The 24,018-nt window shown below is 41.6% G+C and overlaps 1 protein-coding gene across 6 annotated transcripts in view; it reads right to left on the reverse strand.

Moving 5' to 3' along the window:
- UBE3C (ubiquitin protein ligase E3C) overlaps window positions 1-22,849 on the reverse strand; it is a 181,985-nt gene extending 159,136 nt beyond the window's left edge. For 2 of the 6 annotated variants that reach the window (XR_012644076.1, XM_074985061.1), the window contains exons 1-4: window positions 22,499-22,848; window positions 6,213-6,266; window positions 3,532-3,606; window positions 1,037-1,183 (exon numbers count right to left, since the gene is read on the reverse strand). Coding sequence is in view for 5 of the 6 variants with exons in the window: in XM_074985061.1 (XP_074841162.1) it covers window positions 1,037-1,183; window positions 3,532-3,606; window positions 6,213-6,266; window positions 22,499-22,564 (342 nt within the window). In the remaining variant the exon portion in view is untranslated. Of the gene's footprint in view, window positions 1-1,036; window positions 1,184-3,531; window positions 3,607-6,212; window positions 6,267-22,498 lie in introns of all 6 variants that reach the window. The other 4 variants (XM_074985064.1, XM_074985065.1, XM_074985062.1 and 1 more) reach the window with 4 other exon arrangements.
- Window positions 22,850-24,018: the final 1,169 nt, after the last annotated feature.

Below are 24,018 nucleotides of genomic sequence, written 5' to 3' on the forward strand. Positions count from 1 at the left end.
TGGTAAGCAGGGTGTTGGGAGTTTATTAATGAAGTGCTGTGGTGCATATGCAGCACTTCATTAAGCAAATTCCCCCACACTGCAACTTTGAAGTGCCAACTCACGTCTTGCCACGCCTCACCCCTGGTATTTCAAAGTAGGGAGGTAGTGTAGACACAGTCTGTAAGATGCACTTTTGTGTTCTTCACTGAACAAGTAGCTTCCTCACTTGAGAGGTCTTAAAGTAAGGGAAATGTTCTTCTACCTTCAGAAATTGAAGCTGAAAAAGCTTTAGATTGCTAAAAGGCAAAAAGTGTATTCTTCATATATTGTAAATGTTCAAACAATCACAGTTTCATATCAATTTAATTTTATGCTTAAATTCTTCTTTCTCGAAGGATCTAGACTTCTACAGAAATATGCTATCCTTACCGCATTACTGCAAAAATCTCAGTGACCAAACATAAAGCTTGTGGGAAGAGAAGAAGCTACAGAAAACTGAGAAAAACAATGCTCACTACAATAGTTTCCCCATGATGGCAGTCTGTGCATTTTTTTCTTTTAAGTTGTGTATACCATTTATGCTGTTATTCATCTTTGTTTCTCAAGCTTTCCACTAATTTTTATGTTTAATTATAATAGCACAGGATCCATTTCATGTGCATATATCTGAACTGGCATTCCACAGGAAGAGCAAATAATAAAACTAACCATCAAAGTCAACCTATTTTGTCTCTCTTTGAAACTAGATTTTAAAAGGGGTTTAAAGAATAGCCATATGCCTAACAAATGGGTCAAAAGGATAACGAAGCCTAAAAAGCAGCCACTCACTTATTTCTGCTGAAGAAAGCAATTAGTACTGAAGTGAAATAATATCCATATTATTCCTTTAAAATTCTCAGAGCTAGGAAAACAGACTAAACAGCAATGTCCTGTTAGTCTATTTTTAATAACATGCCATACACACCATTATAAGAATTAACAAGTTAATATATTATATAAACTATGCAAGAAATAAAATTAACTACAGTAAAATAAAATATGTGCTGGCACTCACCAAACGCTTAGAATCCTCTTTCTGTCTATAAAAAAACAGGAGCTGACGTACTAAAAGGGTCAGATTAGCTCCACAGGTAACAGAGAGAGTTCCTCCTGACTGTGCCAAATTAGCACAGTGATCAAATTCACTTCTTTGGATGGAGTACTTAAATGTTAAAAAGAAATTAAAATTATGTTCTGACAACACACTAAAACATAAATGCAGAATTTTAAGCTACTCGTTCTGGGCTTTCATCTTAATTGACATGTAAAATAAATGTAATGTTTTGATGTTATATATCTTTTAAGAATCCAAGTTATACAAATCCCCTCCACAGCGTTATCCAAATTCTGGAGACATGTTAAGAAATGAAATCTAATATAAGCTGATTCTAAGACAGAGCCCACTGTTAGCTAGTTCATATACAACCTTTTTTCATAATAACAGACCTACTACTATCTTAATGAAGCCCTTTCCAAATGAACCTACCATCTAAATCATGGTTTTCCAAACTGGGGGGCGTGAAGAAATTTAAGGGGGTCATGAGGCAACCCAGCCTCCTACCCCCATAACTTCCCCCACCCTAAGAAAGAGACGGTCTTTGCCTCTGGCTCTCAGCCCCTGCCATTTTACGTGGATGACACAGCACAGCTGCTATAAAAAGCAGGCAGCCAGTGAAGACCCACGTGGAGCTAGTTGCCTCCTGCAAAGGTGAGAGGCTGTGGGGCTCAGGTGACAGGGATGGGGTAAAAGCTGGGGGCTGGTGGTGCCTGGCTTTGTGGGAGGGGCAGAGCTTGAGTGGACGGCTGGCTTGGACTTGCGGAGCTTGGGCAACCAGCTCTGGCATCGCGGGGCTCTGGCATCTCAGGCTGGCAGCTGGCCCCACAACGCAGGGCTTGGGCAGCTGGCAGCTGGTCCTAGCAGTGTGGAGCTCAGGTGGCTGGCCCCAGCAGTGAAGGGTTTGGACTGGCAGGCAGGTGGCTGGACCCAGCAGCGTGGGGTTCAGGCGGCTCAGGCTGGTGGGTGGGCAGCTGGCCCTGGCAGCTTGGGGCTTCAGCAGGCAGCTCGAGTTGCTGGCCTGCAGCTGGGGCGCGTGGCTTGTGGACGGGCAGCTGGCCCCAGCAGCACAGGCTCAGGTGGCTGGCAGGAGGGCGGCTGGCCCCAGCTGCCTGTGGCTTAGATGGCTGGCCCCAGCAGTGAAGGGTTTGGACTGGCAGGCAGGTGGCTGGCCCCAGCAGCATTGGGTTCGGGTGGCTCGGGCTGGTGGGTGGGCAGCTGGCCCTGGCAGCGTGGGACTTCAGTGGGCGGCTCAAGTTGCTGGCCTGCAGCTGGGGCGGGTGGCTTGTGGACGGGCAGCTGGCCCCAGCAGCACAGGCTCAGGTGGCTGGCAGGAGGGCGGCTGGCCCCAGCTGCCTGTGGCTTAGGTGGCTGGCCCCAGCAGTGAAGGGTTTGGACTGGCAGGCAGGTGGCTGGACCCAGCAGCATTGGGTTCGGGTGGCTCAGGCTGGTGGGTGGGCAGCTGGCCCTGGCAGTGTGGGACTTCAGTGGGCAGCTCGAGTTGCTGGCCTGCAGCTGGGGTGGGCGGCTTGTGGGCGAGCAGCTGGCCCCAGCAGCACAGGGCTCAGATGGCTGGCAGGAGGGCGGCTGGCCCCAGCAGCAATGGGCTTGGGCAGCTCAATCTGGCAGGAGAATAGCTGGCCCTGGAAGCATGGAGCTCACGTTGGTGGCTCAGGCAGCTGGAGTGGGTGGCTGGCCCCAGCAGCATGGGGCTAAGGTGGCCAGCTGCAGCTCTGGCAGCACAGATCTCAGGTGAGCAGGGCAGCTGGAGTGGGCAGCTCTGGCTGCTGGCACAAAGCTCAGGCAGCTGGCCAGCTGGGGCTACACCAAGCACCTGCAAAGGGCCAAGAAAAACTATTTGTGCTTATTTTTAAATAACATTTTTACATCAAGATTGCATTTATTTTAAGTTATGAATTGAATTTTTTGCTAAAAGGGGGGTTGGATGATGGTAAAGAAGAGATGGGGGAGGGCACGAGGGTTTCTCAAAAATCAAAGGGAGGCGTGATGCCAAAAAGTTTGGGAACCACTGGTCTAAATTATATGAAGAAACATGTTTGTGTTTAATACACTACATATGGCATTTCAATCACTTTAAAAATATTTGGCCCAATTTTGAGGGGTGCTAAGAAACCAAAGCTTCTCTTCATGTAAACAGAAGCAGCAGCAGCAAGGACATTGTCCAGCAATGCCCTTCAGTATGTGCTTAACTTTAAAAACTTAAGTATTCTCACTTAAATCAATGCTCAATACCACCTTTTAAAAATAAGGCCAAATAAAGAATTAAAATTTTTCTTTTCACTATTCTTATATAGGTTTTCCACAAAAAATTAGCAATATCAACGTTTCTCAACAGAAATGACTAGGAATACAGTATTAAAACCCCCAGTTTTAATACAATGGTTTACACATTTATTTTATCCCAATCTCTCTCCATATATGAGAAAAATACCTACTTGGTATTTTCTGGCCCTATATCCCCGTACAAAAGACTGAATGATTATTGCATTTTTCAACCTTCGTCTTTCTTCCTATAAAATGAAAGAAACAAAAGTCAGAAATAAATATGCAAAACTGATTATAGCTTCCTTAATTTTATCATTCATTTGTATTAACATATTTTTCTCTATACTTTGTCCTATTTGCTTTTTCAGTATATTTGCTTATTCATGAAAATTAAATAATCAAAATAAAAGAAAGGTGCTTGTGACTTTATACATCAGTGACATGCATGCTGAGGTACATAATTTAGTCCTGCCCATGAAAAGATTTCTTTTGTTTGTAAAGGCAATGCAAATTTATAGCAAGATGCAAGCAATTTTAATCATCAATAAGAATTATATGAAAATGTCATGATTTCAGGAACAAAACAGACATTTTCATATCTTATTAAACTGTGTTTTAACACCATACTTTTTGGTCCAAATGGCTAGCCAAATTTTGTGCCCTTTAGGATTGTTTGTATTAGGATTAAAAAAAAAAAAACTACATCATTCAGATATATTCTTAATATAATCCTGCTGCCCCTATGGGGATCCTTTTCTCTCAAGAGGAAGATGAGCTTTTGTGCTTCAGACTCACAAGCAACGCATGGAGATGGAAAAAGACACTTCTTTCCACAACAATTAGACAATTTGGGGAACGTTTTATGGTGTCTTCTCAGCACCCAGAAATATTCTAAAGTATCGTTTCCTTAAAATTCTGCAAAAAGGATTAAGCAGGAATCCAAACTGGGCTGGTCCGGGTATTAAGGAAGAAGTTCAATAGTTTCTACTGCTAGCACAGCCAAATAAGGTGATATGATGTATCCAAAGTAAGGGCGTATAGAGTTAAATTTCCATTCATACCTGTACAATTTGGTAGGATGCATTTGGGGGAGGAAAGATTATATTGCAGATAACTGAGAAAGGAAGTCTCAAAGGTAATGGATGAGGACAGTGAAGTAGGAAAATCAAGGTCTACATACGGATAAAATTACTTTTTTCTTCCTCTTTTATAAAACTTCTGACAAAAACTCTCATACATTTTAAGGTCTGCTCAGGCAAAAAAAAGAAAATAAAAGGCTAAAGTATCCACATGACATTTGACTGTTTTTTAAATATTACTGTAGACAGACAAGCCATACTTGTTATCCTAATTTACCAGTGATTAACTTACCAAATATGCCTTTATCCTGTTTTCTAAGGCATGCAATTTTTTGAGATGGGGTAGCAAAAAAGCATTAAAAGAATTTCTGAAACACAATCCAACATCTACAGTATGCTAGTCTGCAGATTGTCTGCATATTCCAGAATTTGAAAAATTGATTCCGTGGTTGCCCCAGACCAAAACCCAACATCAAACACCAAAGATTTTAAGGTTTCAAAGAGTAGAAGAGCAAAATTAGGAAAAAAATTTTTAAAGTTCAAATATGGAAAGGCACCATCTCTCCATAATACCACAAGGCAAAATTAGGCTGCAAGGTAGACATATAGTCCCTCTCTGCAGGTTTAGGTTTCATCCTACAATACATAATTGTCAATTAGTAACCTGTAATCGCGAATTTTTGAAGTCTGAGGTCACTACTGAGATTTCATAGCGTGCATTTTTTCAAAGCCATAACTGATTTTATTCTCACAGAACTCATTCTTTTTAAAAAAAACTTCTATAATTTTTTTTCCACACTGTAAAGGATATGTTGAGATATATATTATACAATTTTTGATACATACACTAAGTATATGCCCGTAATATACCTGTATACAGTGCTTTGTTTCTGAGGCACATATTAGTAGCTCCAACAGTATGGTAGCCACTTGACACTCAGCAATAAGTTTCTCAAATTCAGAAGCATATTTCTGTGTGTTGATAAAGACTGACCGATCATAAATGGGAACATCAATGTAAGATACAACATGCCAAATTATAATATGACAAATTCAGAACATAATTCTACATCCAACTTAAAATGTGATCCTTTCAGCCCTCAAAACTCCCATAATTAATATAAAAAACAGTGAATTACAATATAAGTTTTACCAGCCTGGCAAAAGGCAAAGCACAGTTTTACAAATGAAATTTTCTCATTCATTTTCATTATCAGAATGAAAACTATTCCAGTAAACAAACATAATCTAAACTTTAAGGGATATTTCCAGCCCTCTTAAGATAGGGGAAAGTCAACAAAAAAGAGATTTCCACACTGTTTATATAATTTTACTGCCATGTCTGCTCATTAAAAAAAAAAAACATGTTTTGAAAATGCCATTTTTGCCACTCGCATTTGTGTTCTTTTCATTGGTGATTTTGGAGTCCAGTACTTAAGGGCTTGATCCACCATTCTTTGAAATTAATGGCAGAACTCTCCTTGACTTCCATAGTCACTACATCAGACTTTTTTTTTTTTGGTTATTGTTGTTCTTTTAAATAAATAGATCTTATGAAAGAATATTCATATTGAGGCAATCTAGGTGAAAAAGTGTTGAAGTGTTCCGTTGATTATTATATTGAAGAACAAAACATACACAAAGTTTAAATTGTTAAAAAAAAAAGTTAAAGTTGAACAACTAAAATACTAGATTTCAACATGTAATTACCATGCAGAACAAAATTTAAAGCATACATGCATTCTGCTTTCCAAGACAGTATCTCCATTTACCTCTCGTTTACGCCTTTCTTCTTGGGTACGATGCAAAAGGGAAGCCTTTTCTTCCTAGAAGGGTACCAAAAAAAAAAAAAAAAAAAAAAGCTGCTGTAGTTTTTTCACTCCTAAGTTTTCTGGTGGTTGCATGAAATAGCACTTTTTTTTTTAAATGGTTCACAGTACAAAAAATACATTCCATGTTCAAGAAAATGCAAGAAGCTCTTATCTACTTCTACTACATTTGTTACTTATATGGCCCCCATCTGAAAGTTCACAAATGTTAATAAAGACAGAGAGAGCCATGTTAGTCTGTATTCTACCAAAACAAAAAAGCACTTTAAAGTGCTACATGACTGCTTTTTTGTTTTGATAAACATTAATACATTTATACACAGAATACATCCCTGTAATTTAGGAAAACAGTCTTATTTTACAGATGGGAACCTGAGGCAAAGAGATTAACTACCCAATCCAGAAAACTACTGCAGAGGTATAAATTTCAGAATATTACACGTATATTTAATGCTTTGTTAGGAGCAGTCATTTTTCCAACATCAGTAACAAAACCAAACCAGGAGACCTAAATTCTATCCTGAGTCCCAGCCCTTTTTGTCTTAATCACACAATCATTAAGTTTTTTCTATCCCCACAAAACAATGAATCAAATTAAAATGTGGAGGTGCAACTTCTAGGAAAATGACTGCACAATAATGAAAAAAGGCATGTTGGAGTACACGCGAGAACTTCAGAAGAAAATTATTAGGTTTGACCGGCAAGTATTTCTCTCCACGATAACTTTCAAATTAGCATTTAGAACAAATTTAAAGTGTTTGTTTATAGAATGCAAAACATTAGCCATACTGCATCTATAAAAATCAGTTATATCTACAACACAGTTTCCCAAACTTTATATAGTTGGAACCCAGTTTTTTTCAGTACCTTTTTTTGCAGCCCAAAAATATGAACTCTCTCTCAAAATAATTAAAAAATGAATACATTTTCATGGTTTATTATTTAGTTACAATAATAATAGTTCATAATAATATAAATACTGATATAAAATAAATAAGTGCCTAACATATTACCTTAATCATGTAAGGAAATGTGAAATGTACCAAATTAATAGGATTGTGCACAACAATTTGTCTATCTTCTAAGAACCAGTATTTTATGTTTTTCCCCAACGACCGGTACTGGGCCACAGACCACACTTTGGGAAACACTGATCTGTACTGTTTCAAAATAAATTAACTGTTTGGTCCTATCACGTGTGTGGCACACAACTCCCATGGCAGACAATGGGAGTTGATAGCATGCAGCACATCACTATATCCAGAAAAAAATTTTAATTTTTTCTTTTCAATCCTCCCCTTCAGTCCACATGTGGAAATACCCAAGATAACCTTTACCTCTATTTCTGTGTATTCTCTCATTGGGCTACAGAAATTAGCCAAAAACACCACTCCCAAAATAAACTAATCGATGCATTGGTAGTAAAAGTTTAAGAAACCCTGCTTTATAACATATTTAACCATGTCTAAACCAACTGTCCCCAGTTGTCTTTGGATGCCAAAAATACAACCACAAAAGCTGAAGTCTGAAAACAGATACTTACACTTTGACTAAAATCCTATTATATATATACTGCTAAAATAGAGAACAAAGTGGACATTGCCCTCTAATTTCATTATCTGATACAATGGTCTTTAATACAGGGAGGACACAGACAATGTAAAATACTAGAAAAAAGAAAAGCCAACACCATAAATATGTACCCTATTTCAGTGGGATTTGATAAGTATTTTTTTACAGTTTAGTGGAGGAGAAAAAAATTCCACCATCTATTCCTCTAGACTCATAGATTTAAGGGACTATCGGGATCATTTGATCTGAGCTCCTGCACTGTAAACCATAAAATCTCATCCACCCATTCCTGTAATAGGCCCATACTCTCTGGCTAAATTACAGAAGTCCCCAAACTCTGATTTAAAAGTTCAAGTCAGAGAGAATCTACAATTTACTCTAGTCCAAACCAGCAAGTCACCCATGCCCCACACTGCAGAGGAAGGCAAACAACTCTCAGGGTGTCTGCCAATCTGATCACCTCTTCCTCTGATTTTAAAGTATTTTAATTTCCAAAGACACTTACTCAGTCATTGGTCTCCAAAGAGAATTATTTCTGCATATTTTAAACACAATAATAAGATAAGATCTTTTTTGTGGTGATCTTTTTTTGTTTGTTTTTGGGTGTTTTGTTTTTTTTTTAACTATACCATTCAAAGAAAGACTCAAGCTGCCATGGTAAAAGTTTCTGTCATGTAAAAAGACAACTGAAATTAATAACGTGCCACAAATTAAGTGCATAAAAGGGTAATTTTGATAGCACAAACCAAGCACGAATTAATTGATATTCTGAGTTTCCAAGAAATAACCCGATAGATTATCTCTTTTCTAGCAATTGACATCTAGTGGACTGCTAGCTCTTGCATTTGAGAAAACATTCAAATTCCTGCACAGAAACCCAATCCCAATGACACCCCCACCTGTCCATTTGTTTCACTCTGCAGATAAAGCCAATAAGAAAACATTCCTGCTCTGAAATATATAAACATGTAATTTCTCACATTTCAGGACTGGAAGGGAAAAAGAGAGGAAACAAAAAGATACCTGACTAAAGAGGAACAGGAGTGGGAGAGAGATTCAGAGAGGGGAAATGGGGTAAATAGCCATGGTATACAATAAAGGGTTTGCAAAGAGATACATGGACAGAAAAAACAGCTAGAGAGAGTGGAAGCAACGTTCCTTGTAAGCTGAGTGCTTGGCTGGCCATCCAGGAGAGATTCAAATGATGCCCATGTGATCAGTGAAGCACCTACACAGCCTATAGGCAGTAGTGTGTGTTTCTAATAGTGATGCACCTTCACACATGCCTTGGTGTGCATAAAATTTATTCCACACATTAGTAGATAGTCCATCATGTTCAATGATGACGTCTTGAGCTTGCACAGGCTCATCGTTTGTGGACTCGTGGCTGAGGAGCTCAAGCTGTGAACAGCATGGGCGTTAACAGTGGGGGCAAGAGAAATGTCCTGGCTCTGTTGGTGCGGCTGCTGCTGTTGCTGTCTTCCTCTCACAAGCATCAATGAGGCGTACCCATCGTTGCTCTTCAAGGCTGTCATATGCATGTCTTACAACAGCACGCCAGCCTGTTCGGTCTTTTGCATGCTGCACTAGCTGATCCAATTTTAAACCAGCACAAGCAATGTTGGCCTCCACGCAGTCTTTATATCTCTTGCGAGGCCTACCTTGATTCCTTTTGCCCTGGAGAGTTCACCACAGAGGAGTTGCTTAGGGATTCTCGACTCCTCCATTCGTATGATGTGCCCTGTCCAGCGAAGCTGGGCTTTCAGAATCATGGCTTCAATGCTCGTGGCTCCTGCTCTATCCAGGACTTTCAGGTTCATCACTCTGTCCTGCCATCAAATGTGCAGTATTGACCTCAGGCTGCCTGTGTAGAAGCGCTCCAGCAGTTTTATATGTTTTCTGTATAAGGGTCAGGTTTCACAGCCATACAGGAGACTAGTCAGGACTACAGCCTTGCACGCTTTCAGTTTAGTAGTAAAAAAAATTAGAGGGAACACTGAGTGTACACTGCAGCTGTCCATTAACCAGTGGGGAGGGAAGGCAAATCTCAATTTCTGCTTTAGACAATACTACAATGGAATAATAAATACAAACAAACAACACGTTTATAATGAAAATCAGAAAAACACCTTGACAGTGGGATCTATTGAACTGTGAAATAACCTCCCAAAGCAAGCATGGAAGACTCAGCACTTAAAACATTTAAAAAGTTAGATTCTATGAAGCACCAATAACCAAAGACATATTAGGTCGGCTACTTCAATTCTAACATTTATGGCTCTACGAGTGAATTAACTTTTAGGAAAACCTCCGTAATTATTTGTATAACAAGTACATCTTTAGCTCTCTAAGTTATATTTGTTTGTATTTGTTAGTCATTAATATATTGGAGGAACAACAGAGCAGAGTAGATTTCACTAGCAATTACAAAATCTAGCACAGTAGACAATAGAAGCAATCAGTCAAAGACTAACATAACTGGATTTCTACAATCTTATTGCTGGTGCTGAGTCATATTTGCCTTCTTTCATCGATGGTGTCAACTACAGGAAAAGATTTTTTTATCCCAGAATGCTGGTGGAATAGGGAGTGTCCATAAGTGAAAAATACCAGTTAACTAAGAGAGATTTTGGTGCAAGTGGGGCCTGTGTAGCTGGGACTGGGGCATGGTCTCAAAGCAGGGAGCTGGGCTCAGGACAGGTGTGGGGTGCTGCATTCTAGGGGCAGTCACAACAGACATCTTCTTGAAAGTGACAGCCAGTCCCCATGGTTCCTGGTGGAAGCTCACCTAGGCAGCTTTGTACACCACCTCCCAGTCAATGGGAGCTGTGCAGATAATGCTCAAGATGGGGACCCTGTACAGAGTTGCCTAGCCAGGCCTCCTCCAGTCACAGCAGGGACAGGTCCTCAGCTGCAGGAAGATGCCCAAAAGAAGCTCCTCTGGATCCCACATCCCAAAACCCCTCTCACACCCCAACCCTCTGCTGTCTCCTGCACCCAAATTCCCTCCCAGAGCCCATACCCTCCTCAGACTCCTAAACCCTCATAGCCATTCTTCTACCAAGGAGCAGCAGGGACTAGGGAGGTAAGATCCATTTTAATTAGTTAACGAGTCAAACATTAGGTTTAACTGGTTAACCAATTAAACAGGAGGGGAACCAGCTGAGGAGGCTGTTAGAGCCCAGCAGGGAGAGAGTGGGCCTCCCTGCTGCAGACAAAGGCTCGTCCGGCTAGGCTGGAGCACCCCAGCTCGCAGTGCGCCAGCTGTGGCCACAGACCCAGGCTGCTCTGGCCCAGCTCAAGCACGCCCCTCGCCCATGGTGCACCTGGGGCTGCTGTGAATAGGGACTGATCTAGCTGGGCTGAAGCACACCACCCACCCACAGCAGGCTCCATGGGGCTGGAGCAACCTCCCGCCAGTGGTGAGTGAGGTGCTGCTCCAACCCTCACCAGCTAATTGTAACCAGTAAGCCTCATCCATTGGGGTGAGGCCTACCAATTAACAGGCTAAACATTAACATCCCTAGCAGGGACAGGTCATCACTTTTGGAGAGTCACATGCAGTATGGCAGATTATAAAAAGGACTTTCAATGAAGATTAGAAATGATTGTTTACAGAGTTTTCAGGGCTAGAAAAAACAGCTTTTCCTCTAATTTGCTGGCAGCTATTAGGTGGTGTTCTTACCTTCCTTCCTGGCATGTAGCAGTGGCCCAAAATGCTGGCACACTGGATAGTCACCTAGGTTTACCACTACAATGAACTCCAAAATCACCTCTATTTCATGCTATCTCCATTATTTTCTGTCTCATTGCTGCTGGTGCTATCCCCCAATTCCCTATGAATAGTCATGCTGGGTCAGAACAAAGGTGCATTTAGCCTAACATCCTGTCTTCTGATAGTGGACAGTGCCAGGTGGAATGAAGAGAAAAGGTAATTATCAAGATGTCCAACCCATCACCCATTCCCAGCTCTGTCAAACTGAGGCTAGAGACATCATCCTTGTCCACCCTGGCTAGTGACCACTGATTGACCATGAATGTTTCTTGTCCTTTCTGTTACAGTATTGGCTTTCACAACATCATCTGGCAGGTTGACTGAATGTTGCATGAAGAAATATTTCCTTTTGTTTGTTTTTAACCTGTTCCTATTAATTTAATTTGGTGAGTTCTTGTTCTTATGTTATGGGAAAGAGTAAATAACTTTTTCTTATTTACTTACACTACACCCCTATCATTTCCTCACCTTAGTCATCTCATTTCCAAGCTGAAAAGTGTCAGCCTTATTAAGCTCTCCACTTACTGCCACCATTCCATATTCCTAATCATTTCTGTTGCCTTATTTTCCTTATTAGGTTTTAACTTCCACTATATAAACAATGACTTCTTATCTCTCACCACTTTTTACTTTGTTGTTAAGCCACAGTGACACTTCTTGGTTCTCTTACTAGCTTTTTTAATTTGGGGTGTATACTTAAATTGACCCTTATTATGGTGTCTTTAATCATAGAATTCTAGGGCTGGAAGGGACCTCAGGAGGTCATCTAGTCCAGCCCCCTGCCTAAAGTAGGATCAACCCCAACTAAACCATCCCAAACAGGACTATGTTAAGTTGGGACTTAAAAACCTCTCAGGATGGAGATTCCACCACCTCTCTCAGTAACGCATTCCAGTGCTTCTCCACCCTCCTTCTTCCTAATAACCAACCTACACCTCTCCCTCTGTAACTTCAGACCATTGCTCCTTGTTCTGCCATCTGTCACCACTGAGAACAGTCTCTCTCTCCCCATCCTCTTTAGAGCTCCCTTACAGGAAGTTGAAGGCTGCTATCAAATCACTCCTCAGCTTTCTCTTCTGCAAACTAAATAAGCCCAAATCTCTCAGCCTCTCCTCAAAGGTCAGGTGCTCCAGATCCTTAATCATTTTCATTGCCCTCCACTGAACTATGAGATCACTTCCCTCCTATACAGCTGGATGCTCTCCTTCCCTGAGACTTTCAGCCTCAATAGCATAGAGGCTGTCTGATCAGAAGTGGGACCATTCTACACATCCCAGAAAGTCTCATTTACCTACCTCTGTCTTTGTTAGCTCTTACAGTTCAGCCACTAACTTTCCCAAGAGGGATGTAAAATCCTGTTTAACCAGTTAACCAATTAAAGGAGGGTAGCTCCAGCCCCTCCCTCCCCCACCACCCCATACCTGCCGCTCTAGCCATTATTGGTAACCCTCATCAGTTTAGGATGAGGCTTACCAATTAGCCATAAATATCCATAGCTCCCAAAGCTCATTACATGGTATCTGAGAACAAGGAGCTCCTTGCACTGAATACAAACATTTGCCACCTGCCCATACCTGATACGCTGGCACTCTTAGGTTTAAACTGAAAAGTCGTTAGTTTGGTTATGGCACAAGCAGGAAGACAAGGAGAAGCAAAGATTCAGTGGAGAAGAGCAGCGACATAAACCTAGGGGAGAGGGGGAAGAGTACAGGGAAGCCAAAAAGAGCCTGGCAGTCTTAAGAACCAATGTAACTTATGAATGAAAGAAACCCTCCCTTAAACACTTCACTATCATCAAACACACAGATCAAATATGTGCAATTTTAATCTCCGTTACTGCAGCAATTGAATGAAAACCAAGATCAGGAAGACAGCATTCCTGTCCTCTCCTTCATGTTAACAATTTCCACAGCTATCTTTAGAGGAATTCTTCTTATATGCTGCTTATCATACACTGCCTATGACTGCACATCTTCCCTCAGTAACAAACAGACATATTTTCCACTGCATCTTAAAAAAGGTAAGTGGAGAGAGAGGACAGCAGTTCCTTCTTCACACTTATGGCACGGACTGTCTGTGCGTTTCATACAGCATGGATCATACTGTAAACACTTAATAAACTCTGTTCCACCCATTCTTTCGTTCAATGGAGAGTCTGAACTGGGACCACTCTCCCCTGCAGTAAAGATCATCAGTAACCATTTTTGCAGGCACCTCAAATACAGCGTACTGAGCCTTGGAAAGTCAAAGTTAAGAAACTCAGTATGATCACAAAAGCATCTGTTGTACCAAACCAAAAAAAAAAAAAAAAAAATTAAAAAAAAAGTCTGATGCTGTCCCTAACGCAGGTGAATGCAGCAAGAAAGAGCCCTACATTTTGAAATGAAAGCAGAAGTGCTTCAGTCATCTGGAATCCTGTACACTTCGCTTATAAAGCACAAGAAGCAGATAAGTGGAGAAGAGTTAAGCAGAAGAAAGGTAGACTAAGCACAAGAGACAGTGCAAAGACAAGCAAGAAAAAAAATATGCAAAGACAAAATGGTGCAGATAAAACAATAGCAAAATAACACAATGACACAGGAAAAAAAAGTTGAAGGAGAGGGCAGAGAACAAAGATGTCAAAGAAGCAGGCACGACACAGTCCACACAGTAGACATAAAGGGTCATGGCAAGAAATACAGTGATTACAATGGAAGAGTCACTTTTTAAAGTAACATTTTAAAATACCAGAGGATAATACTTTACATTACCTGTAGGATATGTTTAGTGAACCAACCAGAGGCTTCTTGCATTTCTCTACCCCACCCTGCGTACTCTCCAAATGCAACTATCTTCCCCTCTCTTTCAAAAACTTCCTGCAACTCCCCCTCAGTCTCACCTGGGTCAGGAGTTCTGTTTGCCCCTATTTTCCTCCATCCCTAGGGTTTTGAGGGCATCCCCAATTCCACTTTCTCTTATGCCAGGGGTTCTGTCTGGCCCCCAATCACAACTTCACCTATATTAGGTGGTCTATGTGCCTTTCACTCAGGCTTCCTATACCAGAAAGCCCAATATGTCCCCTGCCAGGAGCTGTCTAGATGCCCTAATTATCCACACATCCTCCTGCCATTCTTCTGTGTGGGAGATAAGACATTCAGGGTGTTAACATGTTGAAGTCTATCAGAAGAGTAAGCAGAGATGGAAAGCAGGGGAGGCATTGTTACAGAGGTTGAACATCAAGTCTTGCACTGTCTATGGTCCAGCATAATTTTAGCCAGTCAGATGGTCACTTATCCAAGTTTCCTGCCATCCCATAAAATTTGTTTACAGATATGAGTCCTGGGTCTCAGTGTTCTGTATTATTATTTAGCTCTAATTTAACTCCTAAATGTCTTCTAAGAGCCCAGTGAAAGTGTTGGTAATGCTATTAAACACCACTGAGCTCCCACGGTTCAGCACCAGTCAGGACCCAAGGATGCCAGGATAGAAAGGGTCAATCCGTACTGGGAACCATTTCTTGCCACACTTAGGTTTAAACTGAGAAGTCTTTAGGTTGGTTATGGCACAAGCAGGAAGACAAGGAGAGGTGCAGATACAGTGGAGAAGAGCAGAGACAAACCTGGGGAGTGAAGAGTATAGGGATACCAGAAAGAACCTGGTATCAGAGAGGTAGCCATGTTAGTCTGTATCTTCGAGAACAACAAGAAGTCCTGTGGTACCTTACAGACTAACAGATATTTTGGAACATAAGCTTTCATGGGCAAAGACACACTTCACTCATGCATCTGATGAAGTGGGTCTTTACCCACGAAAGCTTATGCTCCAAAATATTTTAGTCTATAAGGTGCCACAGGGCTTCTTGTTGTTCAGAGAGAGCCTGGTAATCTTAAAGATCTCTGTGATTTATGAATGAAAGAAACCTTTTCTTTGATCTACAGACAATTGCAAAGGTGCCTGAAGATGTGGCTGTATTACTCAGATGGCAGGGACCCCATCTGTTTACTTTTCCCCCTTTCGCTTTTTCAATTGTCCCAAAAATCAATGAAGTTTTGTTCACTCACGCCAAAACATTCCTTAACATTTTGGAACTGATTAGATACAGAATTCAAAAGTTATTGCAAACAGACAGATAAATGCCATGATGTTGAGTGCAAGGTTTTTACAAGATCCAACAATTACATTTTAAAACTTGGAAATGGCAAAATGATGATGAAAAAATACCGACTGCACCGCACATCAAGGGAAAGCTTCCAGTCTCATTTGTGTTTAAGTAAGATACCAATTGATGATATGATGCTTTAGAAAACAGAATGTCTCTGAATGACTATCAGAAACAGTAATAAACATGAACATTTAAAATTGGAAATGTCTGCTTTTCCTCATTTTGCTCCCCTGTACTTCAGAAAATATGTTCCACTTTAACGTAAATTATTTCACCAAATCCAAAAACTTATCTTCATGCATCTCGACAGATGGTCCACAAGGGGTGAAATCCTGGTTCTGCTGAAGGCAGTGGGAGTTTTACCATTGACTTCAGTAAGGTCAGGATCTCACCCTAGTGATACGGATAAGTGTGTTACCTCTTAGGAGACTCATATGCATTTCCCAGTTGTTTACAAACAAATTTAGGCCTCAATCTTTCATTTATGCATGTAACTTTCCTACAAATTCATCCACCCATACAACTCTGATGTTATGTAAACCTTCACTGACTTCACTGAGACTCCATGAGGAAATCATAATTAATCCATGTGAACCTATTTACCAATCTGAACTTCAGCCTGCAAACTCTTTGGGCAGGTCTACACTACAAGGTAAGGCTGACTTAAGGTACACAATTCCAGTTACATTATTTACTTAGTTAAAATCAGTGTACCTTTTCGGGCTTCTGTGCCATTGCCATTAAGGGAGGTGGACAGGTGTCTGTGCTCCCATCAACTTCTCTTACTCCTAGCGGGGGCTCAGGAGTATCGTGGTCAACAGTGGCGCCCTGTAAATTTGATTTAGCATGTCCCTGTTAGGTGCACTAAATCCAACTCCAGAAGATCGACCACAAGAGGGTTTATCTTCCCTTTAGTGTAGATAAACTCTTTGGGGCTCAGGCTGCCTTTACTGTATGTCTGCAAAGTAATGGGACCTCTTGGTTCTATTGTCATGTAAACAAACAGGTTATTTTTAGGAGCATGTTATAAAATTGTCTTGTTCATGTTTTCTGAAACGTACAGAAAAGAAAGTTCAGACTTAAGATTAGAAATTTCAGCCCAAATTTTGAAAAAAGTACCAAAGGACTGAAAATACCAGATTTGAATGGAATAGCTTCTGCAACCTGAGCTATCACGTCTTAATTTGTGCCATGAAGTAGAAGAAAGAAACCCCATAGAAAATGAAAGTATAAGTTGTTTCTAAGCTTTCCCTGATGAAATGATAAGAATACTTCAACAGCATTATCTCTGAACTCCAGATCTACACAGTGGAAACAGTACAGTCTATAGGCGAAACCTCTCTAATCCAGCACTTTCTCCTCCAGCAACATCCATACTCTGACATTAGTTAGCCAAATATCCACTTATCACAGGTGCAGCCAACTTTGCCCTGGTTCCATAAAGTTTGTTTATATCCACCAGTCCTGGCTTTCTGTGTTCTGTGCTATTACTTAGCTTTAATTTACCCCTAAATGTCTTCTGAAAGCCCAGTATGGAGTGAAAGTGTTGGCAATGCTGCTAAAGGACACTGTCCTCTCTTTGTTCAGCAAAGTCCCTCATTTGGCACAGGTCAAGTCCAAAAGGTGCTGGATGAGGGAGCTTCAACCAGTACTGTAAAACTTGTGTGTCAATATTTCAAAAGTACTGACATGGGCAGAACATTGTATCAGTCTGAAGGCTGGACTCTGCCTCAGTCCATTGCTGAAAAAAACAGTAAAGCAATAGAATCATCTCTCAGAATCCCCACACACAAAGCACAAATTTTAATCACACATGTAAAGCGCTAAGATCAGTTAGTTTTATAGCTATTTAGCATATAATTACAAATGCAATAGGAAATATTTTGTTTCTTGTAAAATACATACCTGAAGAAAAATATCTAGTGAAACCCACTACAAAAAAGTTTAGATTTCCTTTCTGAATGGCTGTAAAGCTTTCAATAAAAAAAAAAAAACAGTTGTGATCAATTTTTTTCAATTCAAACAGATCCCACAATTCTTTAATTCTTACAAATGTATATACCTGTAAATCAAAGTGTCTCAAATAAATCTATATAGGCAGACCCCTGTGCTAGTTCAGATCTCCCTGCAGTACTGGGGCTCTAATTCCTACTGTTTAGATCATCAATTTCTGTTTATTTTCTAGTGAGCCATTGCATGCGACATTATGCAAGCTAAGAACTTTCTCTAGACTCTTATCACTGTAGCTTATCACTGTAGCTCACTTTAGGATTCTTGTATTTTTAATGTGATGTTATTAATGTAAAATATTATGTGAATACATCTTAGTTTATTACAAAAAACATTATTCAAGTTGAAAGAATTTTAAAAGTGAAAGTTACTTGACACTGTAAGTTTTGATAACTTCTCTCATTTTCCCCAGCATCAATTTAACAAAAAATAAAATAATCAATGAGTCAGTTTCACTTTCAGTTTTGTGGTACTCAAGTATCTAGAGTTACAAATACATGCATAAGGAATATTTATATTTAAAACAGGTGTTAGGCTTGCTTTTTAATTATGATACTATTTAATAGTCTTCAGTTTTATAAATGTTTATTTCACAAATTTTACATTTTGGAATAAATTTCTCTTGACAGTGCCCCTTTAAGTTTGTTCTGTGAAGCATTACAAAATGTCATTACCCTGCAAACAGCGCTCATGTGCAGATCCCTACTCCTATGTAAAGTACTTTAACTGGCCAGTACTGCACGACAGACCTTAATTAATCCAAAGTATTTTAAGAGTTTTTTAGGTGAAATCCAGAACAGCGTAAAGATTTTTTCGGAAGGCCAGCAAAGTGATTCTTTGGCTCATCACTTCCCAAACTAATTCTCCCTACCCAGTATCAGGGATTCCGTAGTTAACAAGCCTTTTAAACCCCAAAAAGCAAACTCTGGACAAGGTATACAAGACAGTCCACATGTAACTCAGAGTTGTGTGGATTCTTCTTCAACTCTAAATCCTGACAACGAGCTTTCAGTTTGAAAGTGTTCAAATGAAGACGCATATAAACTTTTCAACTAGTTAAATGAAAACTGAAACTAAGGGAAATGCAAAGGGTCTCAAAAGCAAAAAGGTACCAGTGGGCTTTGTAGGAAGACACAATAAAAATGAAAATACGCAACTGGTATGGTTAGCCCCACTGAAGTCAACGGGACTATGCATGGAAGTAAACGCTACCTGTGGTGTTTGCAGGTCCTTGGATAGAAGATACCATGCATACACAGATTTATTTTCAATTAAACATATAAAAAGTTACAAAAATATTATAACTAATCAAATAAACTCTCAGGTACTGTAACATTAGGGAACATTTTTTTCTAGTAATCAAGATGTTTAATGAAACAAAACAAAAATTAAAGATTTTTTAGTTTAGTGAAAAGAGTTTCAGATGGATTTAAGTATTTCCCTCCAAAGATTACATTCCAGATTACAACAGTGCAAATTAATCAAACAGTAAAATGATCTAGAGTGGGGGTGTAGTCCATAGGCTGGATCCAACCCACAGCTCAAGGGGAAACTCAGCCAAGTTCCCCATCTGACCGTCCCCTGCATGCCACTCAAAGAAGCTGGCTGTGAGGGCCATGTGCATCTCTGAAGGCTGTGGGCCAGGCTGGGGGAGAGGTGCCTTCTCATGCTGCTCCTGCTCCCATAGGCCAGTTTTCTTGGAGTGGTTACCATCAATAATTATTGCCCACCCTATCTACAGCAAAAATTAACTAGTTTTATTTTAGTACCCAAGCCAGCTCTACACAACTATAGTGATAAATTACATTACATTTTGGCATCTCAGCTCAAGAAAGCTGCTAGTAACACCAGTAAATGCTTTTAAAATGATTTTTAGCTTATTTCTTTAGCTCTTTAAAACAGGCCTGACATTACACGACACAGCATGTACCTGTTATCAGGAAGACTCAACTTTTGGGCCCAAACACCTAGGTGTTACTTCAAAATAAGCAGACCTATCAAAATGTCTCTTAGGCCTGGTCTATAGTTAAAAGTTACACCACAGTTATACCACTATAGATTTTAGATAGGGGGTATGATTTTTTAACTGACATAGCTACACTAATGTAATTACTTGTGCGGGACACATTTACTATAGTATGTTTATGTCAGTGTAGTTTATGAACTCATACTAGAAGCATTTTGCCAACTCAGCTACACTAGTATAACTGTAGCAGCAAAACGTCCCTTGAGCAGACAAGGCCTTACACTTAGAAAAAAAACAGTCTGCATACATACAGTAAAAGCCCAGTTATCCAGCACTCAGATAACCAGCACATTCAGTCAACTGACATACCTGGCTGGCTGTCAACAGCCTGGCTGAGGCCAGCTACCACAACAGCCAAAGGGCCAGCGGACCCAATGGGGCCTGTTGCTCGCTACCTGGCCAAGGGACGGAGCAGGGCTGCTGCTGCCCCCAGCTCCAATAACCAGCACATTTTATTATCTGGCATCCCTGGTTCCTTGGGGGATGCCAGATAATAATGTTTTTACTGTACTTACACAGCACCAATTACTTGAACCCTTATCCTGCAATTGTATGAAAGAAACCAGAATCATGTACCCATATATAACAGGGCTGGATTTCAATGAAGCTTTGGTGCCAGGATCTGCCAGAATGGCAGGATTAGAGCTTTCAACTGATTTTTTAAAATGGTTCAAACAACCTAAAGAATTGGACAGTTTATGCCAAACAATAGTTCAAACTTTAGAAAAAATTGACACAAGAAACTGATTTTGGACTCTGTAAAACTGATACCTATTACTATGGGGAAATTCCCTCAACAAAATATCAGCAAAAACAGTGAGTTGCACAATTCCTGATCTCCATGAAAATATCTGCCACACCAATATCTTTACTGTATATAGCACGTCCTGCTATGCACAAAGCATGAGAATCTGTATTTTTCATGTGACATAAAGTTCAATTATTACCTTAACCAAATACTTTCATACATACATTCTTCAAAACACTATATTATACTTTCTTATGGTGTCCATATTCATATAAAAAACTGTAAGTAACTTTACTTGAGTAGGCCCACTAATAACACAAACACTGAGTAAATCTATAAAGGTCAGATGCTTGCACAAAAGCAAAGCTACTGAAATCAATGAGGTCCACCTGCCTAGGTCTGCACTGCAGAAGTCCAATAGGACTGAGGTCAGACTGCAGAAGTCCAATAGTATGGGACAGAGTTGTATACTTAGTTTTAGCTTTCACATTTCCTTACTTCTGAACATTTACCCTTCCAACTTTACCCTTACAGGAACTTATTCTTTCTGTGTGTTTGTTTACAATATATTAGCAAACTGTATTCCATGCTGTAAATTATTATTCTAATCCATGATTCAGAATCCAACTGCAATTTGCAGAAATTAGAGAAAATAATATCAGATTTTTTTTTCTTTTCTGAAACAGGAAAGGTATTCTGTATGTGATATTATTAGCGATCATAATTTGATGCCAAAGGATATAAAATGCCTAAAATATATTCCTGAAGAGCAGGGTATGCTCTGCCAATTGCCACTTTTACCTATTAAGATTTACAATATTCTACTTTTGGCACACAAAAAACGTAATGCCATGTATGGTCTAATGACCATAAATGATTTCTAGTCATCAGAAATGTCAAAGGAAGATAGCTGCTCCATAATTCAGATGAATAGTTACACATGCTTAATACAGTTCTGATGTACATTTTTTTCATGAAAATATGTAGCATATAAGACAGTGATACCAACGTTCACTGTGAATATATTCGGTAACAAGTTTCTAAGCTTACTACCAAAATCTAAAGAGTTCAAAAACAAAATAATTTTAACAGTCCCAAATCTGTATTTTTCATCCTGGTTATTGAAAAATTAAACAAATACATTACAAAACTCAAACAGCTGTCCCCATTATAATGATCATGACAGGCACAACCCCAATCTAAATGATCAGTCAGGGAGGCACACCTTATCAAACTGCTTCAAAAAACTTTGTTTTGGAATTTGTTTGCTAATTTGGGAAGGGCTCTCAGATCTATCAGCCAGCCCTAACCAAGCAATTCAACGTCACAAATTTAAGCAATAAACCAAAGAAAGGACACAGAAGTCTAGTACAGCAAGAGCGTCTGCTACTCACCCCCACCCATGACGCATTGATTTCAGTTTGCCATTTGGCTTCAAACTCGGTGAAGAAGGGCTAAAATTGTGACCTGACAAACCTGAGCCGTTTGGGATGGAGCGGAGGCCCTATGACTTTGCCTTCATTTTAAGATTCCCTAAGTATCTCCCTCCCCCTTCGGGCGACGCGTGATTTTTGTGCTGTCTTTCAATTTAGCCTTTTCTTTGGCAGAAAGGAGGGAGGCTCCGAACGATTTCCCTTCACCCAAAGAGCTCTGAAAGTATCCGCTGCCAGCGTGGGTCCCGCGGCGAGGCAGAGCGCTGGGGCGGGGTGGGGGGGGAGTAGTCCCTCTCACACACTCAGGAGTGCCCGGGCGCTCCGAGGGGTGCGTGGCCTGATTTAAAACACAGACGAATCGAAACAAGCGAGCGGATAAACAGCGGGGGGATGGGGTTTCTCTTGGCCCCTAGGAAACCTGAGTCACACCTGCTCCCACTCGTAAGGCCCAGCAGCGGGGCGCAAGACAGGCGAGGGCAGCGGGACAGGGTGAATAACCCAGGCGGACCCAGCGCGTTTCTTACCTTCCTACTTGCTCCTCCAAGAGACACCTTGGGCCTGGTTTTGAAATCCCCTTCAAAGCTGAACATGGTTACAGCTTAGCCCATCGAGAGCGGCGTCTCCGCCGCCTCCCAGGCTGACGCTGCACGGGGGGCAGCGAGCGGGGCTGGGAAGGGGCAGCTGCTGCCCGCCCAGGGGAGGCACAAACCCAGCCACCCCCTTGCCACCTTCGCTGCCTGCCTGGCTACCGCCGGGCTGCCCCCGGCCAGGAGGGGCAGCTCCCTCCCCCCTCCACACACACACTCCTTTCGATCCCCCACCTCCCCAAGCCCCCTTCCTCTCTGGCCACCAGCTACTGCTCCGGGCGGGGGTGGGGGGGCTGGTGCGGCTGCTTCACTTGCACTAGGGCTCAGCCGGCTCCGGAAAGAAGATGGCCGCCGACCAGCTCCCTCTGCGCGCTCCCGCGTCCCAGCCAGTCGGCGCGCGGCCCCGCCGCAGCCGGCACCGACGCGCGCTGTTCTGCCTCCAGAGCGCGCCCGGCCGCTTGGGACTCGTCAGAGGCTCAGTCCTGAGCCGCGGGTTGGGCGGTGCGGGGCGCGGGTGCGTGCCGCCCCTTTTGCCTGGGGCCTGGGACTCACCCAGCAGAAGCAGCCCCTTCGTTGGTCCCTCAGGTGGGGCCGCTGCCGCAGTCGCAGTCGCAGTCAGGGCTCTCCCTGCCCAGTCTCAAATCCATCCCCGCCGAGCCCTCTGCCCCCTCATCGGCCCCACAGGCAGGCCCCGGTTTCTGCCAGGCTCATTCCCGGCAGGCACCCTTAGTTTTCCAGCCACCCCCACCCCAGCCCGGGCGTGAACCACGTCGCATCTTAGCCGGCCCGGTGGCGAACCCCCCTGCCCTGAACCTGAATGTCAGCTTAAGGCCACACCCAGGCGCCCAGGGTGTGAACTCCATTACCCACCGTCGCGACCCTCCAAAAGGAAGTGCTTTCCCCAAGCCTAGATTGGTTCTAGGAAAATATATATTTATCCAAAGTGCCCACTAGCTGAAAGGTTGAGAGGTTTCTCTCCTGGCAGATTGAGCAGCCCCTCTCAGAGAATGACAGAGGCCCTGGGCCCCTGTGACATATCTAACTTCAGATCCAGAGGGTCATACTCAAACAAAATAATAAATGAAATTGAGCAATTAAGGCGTTTATTTAATCATCAACAACCATGGGCTCAGCACCCGTTGGTGTGGGATGCCTCCCTCCCTGTTTCCTTCCATCTTTCCCTGTCCAGTGCAGAGTGGCTTAGTTTCTGTAGACTAGCTCCACACCAATGTACTATATCATCTACCCATTCTCTGTGGGGGTCTGCCTCTCCTATTCAAGATGTCCATTGTGCCGAATACCAAGGAACTGACTTTTCATTCATTGTTTATTTTGCCTGAATAGCTGTAACTTCTGTTGCATAACCTTCTGCAGTAGGTTCTGTTTCAGCTGTATGGTCCTATATAATTCCTTGTTGGTGAGCTTCTGCATCCATCCTGTTCTCAGGATCTTTCTGT

This window comes from Carettochelys insculpta, chromosome 2 (genome assembly GCF_033958435.1).
Source record: "Carettochelys insculpta isolate YL-2023 chromosome 2, ASM3395843v1, whole genome shotgun sequence".
NCBI classification, from domain to species: Eukaryota; Metazoa; Chordata; order Testudines; family Carettochelyidae; genus Carettochelys; species Carettochelys insculpta.